Source organism: Vespa crabro, chromosome 14, assembly GCF_910589235.1.
Source record: "Vespa crabro chromosome 14, iyVesCrab1.2, whole genome shotgun sequence".
NCBI lineage: Eukaryota > Metazoa > Arthropoda > Insecta > Hymenoptera > Vespidae > Vespa > Vespa crabro.
Genome location: NC_060968.1, coordinates 2,376,643 through 2,389,142, shown reverse-complemented (window position 1 = coordinate 2,389,142; position 12,500 = coordinate 2,376,643). Strand labels below are relative to the sequence as shown.

The following is a 12,500-nucleotide window of genomic DNA, read 5'->3' as shown; positions in this document are numbered from 1 at the left end:
ATGGATATGTAATGTTATTACAAAGCAGTCAACATATGTAAGTAGACAAATAAACAAAACTATTTATTTCTTATAATATATATATCTAAATATATATATATATAGAACATAAAGACATATAAAATCGTAGCTTTGAAAATCATCCCTATCCTAATTCAACTTCAAACATGAACGATAACGCGAACAAGGCACGATTTAAAGCCAGAAAATTGCTACTACAGCCTGTATATGAAACTGTGTCAATGTCGTCCTCGTCCTCATCGTCGTCGCCGTCGTTGTCGCGGCAAACTTAATTAATGGAAATTCAAAACGAAAACTTATCAACTCGAAATTCGTTCTTTGGCTATAGGCAACATATATATATATATATATATATATATATATATATATATATATATATATATATATATATATATTGATGCTAAATAATGCTACTAGATAGAATATTAATCCAGTGAGAGATAATTTCTTAAGGAGTAACCGAGCGTAACTTTTTTCATCCGAGGTAAGAGCTCGAAGAAGCTTAAAACATTTTGTGATAAAGGATCGTAAACAAATGAGAAAAGGAGCCGAACCGAAAGCTTCGTAAGAAAATCCGATTGTCGATTTGATCTCTCTCTCTCTCTCTCTTTCTTTCTCTTTCTATATCTGTCTATCTCTCTCCATTTTTTTTTACTTTTTTCTCTTTCTTTCTTCCTTTCTTCTCTTTGAAGCTGATCTCTCTCCCTTTTCATATACACAGCTTCATTTTCGCAAGCTCTCTCTCTCTCTCTCTCTCTCTCTCTCTCTCTCTCTCTCTCTCTCTCTCTCTCTTTCTCTCTCTCCCTCACTCTCTCTCTCTCTCTATCTTTCTTTCTGTTTAGCTATCTATCTATCCATCTCACTTCTTTTTCTGTCTATTCGAAGCAAGGAAGATTACTTTCGAGATATGAACGGACCAAGAAGAAAAAGAAAAAGAAAAAGAAGAAGAAGAAGAAGACGAGAAAGAACGAGTCCTGCATCTTCGTCAAAATATTGTCCAATGTGACAATACGCGTTCTCTTAGGTATAAACTACTATACACATTTATATATATATATATATATATATTCAAGAGAGTGTTCGTATTTAAAATTGAAAACATAAGAATATATATTTTTCCTATTTCGCGCAAGCCGTATAAAAAATTATTTCCTTTTTTCTTTTCTCTTAAAAGAAGCTTTAATTCTTGGAGGATACGATTGTGCCGAGAGAAGAAGAGGAAAAAAAAGGGAAAAAAAGCAAAAAAAAAAAAGGAAAAGGATCCTTTATAAATTGAACTCTCTCTCTCTCTCTCTCTCTCTCTCTCTCTCTCTCTCTCTCTTTCTCTCGTGCAATAATAAAATAATCGTGTGTTCTTGTTTGATAATTAACAAAAGGAAAAAGAAAAAACAAATAAAAAGAAAAAAGTTTCGGTATATCCCTAATACTCTTAATTAAATATTCTTCTTACATACATATATACATATATATATATATATATATATATATATATATATATATATATATATATATATAATAAAATATGTACAAACTGTTTACATATAATATTACTTAGTATTTGTATTATTTCAAATGGCTAAACACAACTAACCCTATATACGTGTACATATGCACGAACTAACATGCACGAACGAGTAAGCTCGTTCCTAAAGCTTTGACGGAAGTGGGACAAGGTCGGCAAGCTTTTTGCACGTTTCCGTAGTTCCTTCCAGTCTTCCAGTTTTAGAATAACGCTGTCGTGGACGTCGTCGTGCAAGAACATATATATATATATATATATATATATATATATATATATATATATATATATTTGTACGTATGCGTGCGTGTTTTTAATATGTAAATGTGGCTTCTCACATTTCCTTATACGATACAACGCGTAAACTACAATACAGATACATACGCACATATACACGCGCGTATACAGGACTTATGTACCTTAAGATTTGCAATTAATTAATCGGTACGCGCTTGAGTTCAACAGCGAATGCTCGTTAATGAAGTATAAAGGAAAGAATGAGAAGAATAAAAAAAGAAAAAAAAAGGAGTAACTTGAATACTAACGAGGCCACGATCTCACGATTGAAATGATAATCGTGAGAATGAACGAGGTCCGGTCCATCTTTGGACGTAGACGCTTAACTACGAATAGCTAAGTCTACTATAAACCATTTTAAATGAATTCGCAAACTCGTTCTGTTCTTGGATTTATATTATAAAATTAAAAAATTATCATCGTATTAAGTGAAATTCACGAATTTTTATTGGTCATCGGAATCGACAAGAAAAAAAACTCGTTTTCTTATATAGTCAATAAATCATCTTCCTCCGTTCCCTTTCCCTCTTCTTCTACTCAATCGCCATTCTTTATCCCTCCCCTTACCTCCCTCTGCCCCCGCCCCACACCATTCACTTCTTTCTCGTCACCGTCACCATCGCCGCCACATTCAAAATTTTAATATAGCATTAATAAATTATTAATTATTCATCGTTAATATAATATAATATAATATAACAATATTAAAATTATTATATTATATATTGTATCATAATATAATGTAATATAACAATATTAAAAATATTACATTATATTATAATGTAATGTAATATAATATAATGTTATATTAATCGAAGCGCCGATATTAATCTTAATTATTTTCCTTAAAGCGAAACATTAGTGGAATTAATTCTTTGAAAATTTAAAGATCCCAATAAATCTTCCTTTTTTCACGTAAGAATGAAATTCATTGCGATTACATACTCCTACCTGCCACGTGGTCGAGTCTTACAAAGAGAACCGACAATAAAATGATCCACGATAACGCTGACGATGACGACGACGACGACGATGACGATGACGATGACGCAGACGACGATGATGATGATAATGATGACGATGATGAGGTGGACCAAAGTTTTCTTCCTCTTGACGACATATTCTCTCCTCTTCCGCTAACTGACTCCTCAAGTCGTTCTTTCGAACATCCCTGTAAAAGAAATTATTCGCAATGAGTCGTGAGTACACTTAAAGTGGAAATCACAAGCGTGACGATACATTTTCTATAAAGGGTGAGGAGAGGAGGGGATGGGTGGAGAGGTGGGGAAGCTGAGAAAGGAGGGAGGGGGATAGTGGGGACTGGGATGAGGGACTACTGACGGTGAGGGAGGAAGAGAGAAAGAGGGGGGAATCTTCGTTCGAGCCACGTACGCACGAGCTCATGCCCTCATAAAAAGCACTTTGCTCCCGATCCTTGGCTATGCTTCTTGATAAAGGAAGGTAAGGGGGGCAAAGGGTAAGGGAGAAGAAGATAGGTAGAGGGGTAGAGGGAAGGCGCCGTCGAATAACGAGCAACACAAGATTTTTATCGTACAGGAAGAGGTCGGGAGAAAGGAGAATAAAAAAAAAGAAAAGAAAAGAAAAGAAAAGGAAAGAAAGGAAAATAAGGAAGATAAAGAAGATTATTAAAAGAAAAAAACGAGTCTCCCTCGAGCCCAATAATATCAATGTCGTAAATATGATAATTAATGTATCGATGATGCGATAATTCTTTAGGGGGAAAAGAAAAAAATAAAGAAAAAAAAAAAGAAAGGAAAAGAAAAGAAACGAGAAAAAAATAGATATAGGAAGAAATCAATAAAAGGATTAATTTTTAATTTGCAAGTATGCGTGTACGTTTCTTTTTTTTTTTTTTTTTTAAGGAACAAAGATGACAAGTATTATATTTTGAAATAAAAGAACACGCTATATAACCGAATGCTGTATACAGGGGTTATAATAAAGATAAAGATCTCGGACTAATATTTAACCGAAATGAAAGGACTTTCACTTAGGCAGTCCATACAAAATAATATTCGTACGATCTCTAGATTGTTAAGAATTCTAAGTTAACTACCAACATGGACTTTTCTATTTAATGAATAGGTAAGCGGTAAGTGGTAAGTACTTCATCGGCACTAATACTTGTTCTTATGTTTCTAAGAACTAACGATCTCGAACACCGTAACGCAAACTTAAACAAATAATATCGCGAAAATTAAGCACGCGCGCGCGAGAGAGAAAGAGAGAGAGAGAGAGAGAGAGATGGAGGGAGGGAGGGGGCGTGCTGGAAAGGTGGAAATTATTCGATAATAAAAATTCATTTTGCTTTGGTGAATTAACGTGAAAATACGTGACAGACTTTTTACCCCATATACGATTTCACTTTCGACGAAGCGAGCGATCGTAACTCGAGCAAATCGATCGTTATGCGATTCTCGACTAGCAACGAGTTTTATTATTTAAAATAATATATTCATTATCTATTATTATCGTTGATCGTATATATTATAGATACATATGTATATCTATTAATTAAAGTATAGTAATTATATACATATATATATATATATATATATGTATATATATATATACACATATATACGTATACATATAGTAGATATTGACAAATAATGACACTTTCTCTCTGTATACAAAACTTTCTTTAATAAATTTAACAAATTTTGCTAATGAAAAGAAGAAAAAAAGAAAATAAAAAAAAAAAGAAAAAATAAAAAGAAAAGAAAAAAGCAAAACAAAAGCATCGAAAATCATAAGAATTCAAAGAGAAACAAAGAAACTTTACGAGCCAGTGTATCAATGATATATGTCTAAAAGATAATATAAAATACATCGATACAACGATTGTACGATCATGTATCTTCGATATATGTATGTAGCTCCTTCTCTTCCTCCTCCTCATCCTCCTCCTTCTTCTTTTATTATATGTGAAAAACATTGACTGACCTTGTAAAACACAGAGTAGAAACTAAACCAGGTAGACGATGATGCTCGAACTTGATGTAAAACGAGAACGGATTGTCTATTATTATTACACCTCTCCAGAATCATGCCAAAACGAGATGAAACTCTTATTGTTCGTATTAAGTACACCGGTATTCGTACAAGGACACAGTGATAGGCACGTCACTAGGTTTTAAGATCGATCTCGATCACTCGTAAGACACGATCGAACTGAGTTGTCCTTCCTTCATCAAATTTTCTTATTAACGAATCTACTCTTTCTCTCTCTCTCTCTCTTTTTTAGAACAAGTTACTATTCGGACACTATAAGAGGTCTACAACTTTCGCCCAGTTTCACGTTTCACGAGTGACTGGCATTGGTTGACGTGCACGAACGAATAACATTCGTCTAGTAAACAATGTCGAATTTGAAAAATGACAATGACGTACATCGAATGTCCAAAGCCCACCACCATCACACCATCACCATCGCCATTACCATCTCAACACTACCACCACCAACTATCATCAACTACCACCACATACTATCATTACTACCACCACTACCATTACCATTACCACTACCACTATCACTATTACTACCACCACCAATCTCGGTATACTCTCTCAAATAAAAATATCTAGAAAGTTGACGGTATATGTATATCGACGGTGTAAGATATATACGGCCGTCTTCTTTTAATGTGACATGAGACGTGCTTGACCGATGATACCACAAACAGTTTCGAACGTTTAACGGCACGAGAGCGAGAAAGGAATGGTAAAATGTCTTTCACGTTGTTAGGTGCACCTACCTACTACTATCTTAGCGAAAAACCCCTTCTCTCTGTTACAGGACGTTCGTCCTTTCGCTTTCAGCGGCCACTGACCACTTCTTCGACCGTTCGCTAGCTAGCTTGCTTGCTTGCTTGCTTGCTTGCTTTCTTACTCGCTTTCTTGCTTGCTTACTTGCTTACTTGCTTGCTTGCTTGCTTGCTTGCTTATTCATTCGTTCGTTCGTTTGCCTCTATGTGTTCGACACTCTCTCAATGCACTCAATTGCACTCTGCACTTTTCTTCTTTCTACAGTTTCTTCGATATCGACTCTCTCGTAAAACTTTTCATCCTCTTTTCCATCCTTTCCCATTCTTTCTCATCCGCGTATAAATACTTAACCTAACTCACCAATAATCACGCGAATTAATCGTTTATCAATTAACATTGTTATTATTATATTATGAATCATATCATTTCGTTTCATTTCATTTTATTTGATTTTCTTTTCTTTTCTTTTATTTTATCTCGTTTGATTAAAGTTGTTCTAAGAAATCCTTGGACTAAGTCGATGGCCTCCCTTCCTCCCTCCCCCCCTCCTTCTCTCTCTCTCTCTCTCTCTCTCTCTCTACTTTAGTTTTATTATCCCTTTTTACCGAATGAATTCAATTGCAAAAACAAATATACGTAGTCAATTTTATCTTAAACAGATAATCATAAAATTTATTGTAATGGACCAATCATAGATATCAATAGTATCGTCGATACTATGCTAAGTTATATATTCTATTTTCTAAGTTTAATATTTTCTATATTCGTAATTAAAATTGTTAATAGAAATCTAAGAGAATTTTGAACGTTCTTTTTTATTTATTATTATTTTAGATGGAAAACAATTTTTTCCCAATATCATTGACATTAACTTAGTTTCTCTTACTTTGTAAGACATAACCAACGTGACATTCTAAGTCAAGAATGGGGATGTACGAATACCATTTGACGTTATTACTGTTTTGAAAAGACACACGATATGTTAACGTCGATACCATTGTTCCAATTCATATATGTATATGCTCCAGACGATTCGGAAACGATAGAAGGAAGAATCTACGAGGGCAACCTTGATAAAATCGAATAGAATAGAAGGAAGACTATAACGACAATTGACATATTGACAATTCATGAATATTATACATATTTCATTGACAATACTCTCAATAGAGAAATCATAGATCGATCGGCGATTGTTATCTGATTTAGAATAATATCGTAAGATATATTTGAAAAGAAAAAAAAATCAAAATAATGAATTATTATTCAGAAAGAGAAAAAGAGAGAAATAGAGAGAGAGAGAGAGAGAGAGAGAGAGAGAGAGAGTGAAAGTAAAAAAAATGTATATATATAAATGAGAGAAGAATTTGATTCGTTCACTTTCGAGTAAGCCACCAGTCAAGTGATATTTTCACTTTCGTTCGCTCAGATTTGCAGCCGCCTTGATCCATTGATCTAACGACCAGAAGCAAACGTGTTACGCTTCCTACCTTCACCGTTGTTATAACTTCTAATCGTTTTTCTTTTTTTTCTTTTTTGTCATTAAAATGTTCGATGGTAAGAGATAGTTTTTTTTTTCTTTTTTTTTTTTTTTTGTTTTTTTTTTATCAATGACGATGACGATAGATGATGAGATAATATAGTATTTCGACAAAAAAAAATTTTTGAATTACAATGAGATAGATATATAATAATTAGATATATGATAAACGCTGTAATTTTTTTTTCTTTCTTTTTCTTTTTCTTTTTCTTTTTTTTTTTTAATAATATTTTTCGACTTCGTCCAAAAATTTTACGATATATCGTATTGATAACGGTAAAACTATTCTTTCATTCTAAACATGGCAAAAAGTTAAATCGAAGTCCGATCATGATCAAGGTAGCTCGAAACTAAGCTATCCTTGTATAAATTATCCCCTAAAATAGTCATGTCTTTCTAAGTTTATCTCTGGAATTTTAATTCGTTGGAATAAAATAAATGTACATTTTGTATCAAACAAAACCGGAATTTTACACGTTCTTAATATAAATGGTTACATATCGTCTATACGTATAATACATTTAATACGAAATGAATAATAAATTATTAGTTAATTAATTTGCGACACGTTGTAGAATTGAAAACGAAAAAGGAATAAAAAAGAAAAAAAAAAGAAGAAAAATCAAAAATAAAAAACATCGTAAAGATATATATATATATATATATATATTTTACTTTTTAATATTTATTTTATTTAATTTATTTCATAATAATAAATTAAAATAAATTATTAACAAACTTTTTGTCGATTATTTGAAAAGATTTAACTTGATAATCGTTAAGAAAGGACCATTCTTCACTTAAAAATTGTCAATTAATTTTCGTTTATTCCACGCGTTAACATGCTTCATCCACGTTTATTATTAACGTCGAATGGATAAATAACGAGTTGGAATTATGAAATACTTTGTTAGAGAAAAAGGTCACTGGTATAACCTAAGGGTACATAGTACAAGCCCTTCGATCGTTTATACACTGGACATTCGACACATCGTCTATGTATATATCTATGTATGTATGTATGTATGTATGTATCTGTGTATCTACATTGTATTTTGTCTCGCGACCTTGTCCTCCTTCGGGAATCCGAAACAGCGAAGGACGTGCTTGAAAGATTTTTATTTCATTTATTTAAGGGAGAATGAAATTCTCACACCTACCAAAATCTCGACAGCATCAAGAGTTATTTAAATTTTAGAATTCTTAAGGAATTTCTAATGAAATTTTCTTATATTTGAACAAAAAAAAAAAAAGACAGAAAGAGATAGAGAGAGAAAATAAATAATTAAATATATATAACAAATGATAATAAATGATATTATAAATAGATAACAAAGCTTATAAATAATTAAATTTATGTATATATATATATATATATAACATATTGTTAACATATATATATATATATATATATATATATATATATATATATATATATATATATATATAACAAATGATAAAAATTCGAAAAAAAGAATCGATAAAAACCTTTCCAATGCAATCTTTTACTAGGTCATATAATTTTTAACCTAATTTCAAGGTTTTTAATTTTAAATCGACATATCCCGAAGTATATGTTCTGCGTAAATTCAATAAGCGTTTCATGAAAAATTTATGAGGATTAATATTATTTAACTATTTTTCATGTGTTTCGTCTTAATATATATATATATATATATACATAATTAAAAATCGAGAAGAAATGTATGTTCTTTAAATATACGTTTTTTTTAAATCGCACATTTACTCGTATAACAATTTAATTATTATTAATATTTAATCTATATTATCCATGAATATATAGATATCTATTTTATAAAATAGCTATTAATTTTTGAATGATATATAATTATTACTTTATAAAATAAAAAGTTATAAAGTAAAATAATAATTATAAGATAATGTTGTTCCGTTAAAATTTCAAGATTTCGTAAATGTTCCGTCGTAAGGAAATTTTTTTCAAAAATCATCCTAACCGTTATATCGTTAAAACAATTTCAACTCTTGGATTAATTCAAATGAAAGGAGGAGTGCAAAGAAAATGAGAAAAAAAAAGGAAAAGAAATAAAAAATAAAAAGAGAGAAAAAAAGAGAAGAAAAAAAGAAAGAAAGAAAGAAAGGAAGAAAGAAAGAAAGAAAGGAAGAAAGAAGGAAAGAAAATTAAAAAGGAGAAAATTAAATTAAAAGTCGTAGCCCGAAGTACTTTTCCTTGTTAAAATTGACGAGAAGTCATGATCGGTCGCTCGCATACAAGACGTTAACTCCCGTCGTTTCTTTTCACCATCGAACGACGACGTTACGTGCACTTTAAAATCCATCGAAAGTATGCGAAGGAAAGTGCTCTTTACTTTTTCACTTTTCCTAACTTCTTCTATGCATGGAAAAGAAAAAAAAAGGAAAAAAAAGAAAGGAAAAGAAAAGAAAAAAAAAGAGAGAGAGAAAAAGAAAGAAAGAAGAAAATTTACTGCTTAGAAAGGATGAGCCAATTTGTACGCACATACACGCATACGTACATATATATATATATATATATATATATATACACGAATAGAAAGAGAGAGAGAAAGAGAGAGAGAGAGAGAAATACATTAACAAGATATATGACAATATAAATAATGGAAAAGAATTAGGAATGATATAGCAAACAAATTATCGAATATCTCAGATATCATAATATAAATTAGATTCTAACGATTTATCTAAGTGGTCAGAATGGAGGATATAACATTTAATACATGATTCTAAATGGATGAGAATAAACGATATCGAGACGATAATAGAATTGTGAGTTATGTACTTGGAAACTTAGGGGATATCCAATTTGTATGATTATTTAAGTATCAAATTCATTTGGAGAACATCTCTATATGGGAAATAATAATGGTATTAAGGATAGTCGTTCGGTAAAATTCTAACTGATCGTAGAACCGTAAAAATTGTCATGCTCGAACGAGACTGCGTTTAACGCGTCGATACGTTTCAACGAAGTGAACGAATACTTTAATAATAAGTACCTTTCTCGATGGATGCTGAAAGCTAGAGAGGGAGAGAGAGAGAGAGAGAGAGAGAGAGAGAGAGAGAGAGAGAGAGAGAGAGAGAGGAAGAGAGAGAGAGAGAGAGAGAGAGAGAAAGAGAAAGAGTGAAAAAGAGTGAGATTTATTACAAGGATTTATATTAGTCCTATGATCTCATCTTGAATTCATTCGATAGAATTCACATTAATCTTGATTCTCTTATTTGCTGAAAATTGTATAATACTTGAAGAACGAATTTAATCTCTTTTTTTCTATTCTTTTTTCTTCCTTTTTTTTCTTCTTCTTCTTCTTCTTCTTCTCTTTCTTTTTTTTTTCTCTTACTCTCAATTTTATAAACTTTCCCGAATAATATTAATTACGAAAATATTAAAAATATTATCAAATGGTATTACGTGTATTAGTAAAAATATTTTATCGTTTCCTATTAATTATCGTTTCGTTGGAAAATATTTAATAGATTGAAACTGGTTCGAAGGAGTGTTTTAGTTTACTTTGGAAAGTTGGATAGAAAATAAAAGAGAAAAGAAATAAATAAATAAAAAAAGATAAAAAAAAAAAAAAAAAAACAAAAAAAAAGAAATGGACAAACTCATTCGAGTGGATAATTTTAAACGGATCGAATAAAAAAAAGATATTTAGACCATTTGATGTAATATTAAATAAGTACTATTAGTTTTCTAATGATCTTTGAAATGAATTTTTATGACAATGAATTTTTTTCCTTTCTTTTTGTTTTTTTGTTTTCTTTCTTTTTTTTTTTTTTTTTCTTTTTCCTTACAAATCGATAGGACTCTCGAGTTTGACATTCTTATAAAAAATATCAATCGATCATAAGCAATATTTTAAAAAATACATGGATATAAATTGTCCTTGCTTATCTGACGTTGGTCACGCTTTAACGAGCTCGCTCTATGCGCGAACGAATAACGAAAATTATAACTAGAACTAAAACTAAATCTAATACTAAAACTAAAACTAAAACTGAAAAGATTGCGAATAACGTGTGTAAAATGTCCTTTCTTATAATACGTCACGAGTGAGAGATTATTTAACAAACTCTTATCGAATAAACTGGTTTCAGAAATTATTGACCGGTTAGGTTTCTTGATCAAATATAATTACCTATAATCGAATCGAATCGAATCGAATCCAAACGAATCAATCTTTTTTTCCACCAAGATGAAAATTATTCATTCCTTAAGGCTTTAGTTTCTTCGTTCTATCGACGAAATGTCGTTCACCGAACAAGATTACGTATACATAATTATCCAAAGTTTAATGAGAGACTTCGATGAAATCATTACGTTTCTCATTAATATCGTTGATCGTTCTAACGAATTATGATCTATATATTTTCTATTTAATTATTATCTATATAACTTTCGACGATCTTAAAGACAAAAATCGTTTTAATCGATATATCTTTTTTCGGTTGAAGAAAAAAAAAAAAATAAAAAAAGAGAGAAAGGAAAAAAATAAAACAAACAAAACAAAAAATTCATTTACGTCATTTACGAAATTAAAGAGAAAAAAAGGTAAGAGAGAAAGAAAAAAATGAGACGAAGAAAAAGATAAATTATACGAATATGAGGTATTGTTGTGTCATTGAAAAAAAAAAAAAAAATAATGATAAATGATTATCAAGAAAAGATTTCTAATAAGATCGATGATGGATGAGATGAGAATGAATGAAAAATCTGTAAAAAATTATACGTAGAAAAAAATTTCTTGCCGAACGTAGAAATAAACCTCTTCCCTCTCTCTTCCTCCTCCTCCTCTTTCGATAACTTCCGTTAATTAACTTTCATTGCCCTGGAAAAAGAATTCTCGCGTTCGCACGCAGTCTCTTCCGGCGCTACGCATACATACACATAAGCCACACACATACATACTTATATATAAACAAACTGGTAAAGCTATTTTGTAATGCTTGCTCGGTATATATACATATATATATATATATATATATATATATATATATATATATATATATATATATTTGTGTACGTGTATACGTGTGTTTATATCCTATAGAAGCAATTTAAAAGCGCTGATTTCTTAACGCTTTCATTATCGCAAACATTTCATCGAAACGTTTATGTTTATGCTAAGTTATATATCAAGGCCAAGCTATGGAAAAATCAATGGAAAGAAAAAAGAAAAAAAAGAAAAGAAAAAAAGATGTAGAGAGATATAAAAGGGCATAGAAGAATAGAGTTTACCTAAGCGTTTCGTTCGCGAAAAGTCTATGTGTACACAAACATTTACATATATATATATATATATATATATATATATA

At 30.7% G+C, this 12,500-nt stretch overlaps 1 protein-coding gene across 5 annotated transcripts in view; it reads right to left on the bottom strand.

The window, feature by feature from the left end:
- The window catches only part of LOC124429186 (cadherin-89D), a 39,104-nt gene that overhangs the window by 24,329 nt on the left and 2,275 nt on the right, over nt 1-12,500 (bottom strand). For 2 of the 5 annotated variants that reach the window (XM_046974113.1, XM_046974117.1), the window contains exons 1-2: nt 4,805-5,577; nt 2,783-3,008 (exon numbers count right to left, since the gene is read on the bottom strand). In XM_046974113.1, coding sequence (XP_046830069.1) covers nt 2,783-3,008; nt 4,805-4,909 — 331 coding nt within the window. In that variant the 5' untranslated portion in view covers nt 4,910-5,577. Of the gene's footprint in view, nt 1-2,782; nt 3,009-4,804; nt 5,578-5,616; nt 5,672-12,500 lie in introns of those variants that run through there. The other 3 variants (XM_046974116.1, XM_046974114.1, XM_046974115.1) reach the window with 3 other exon arrangements.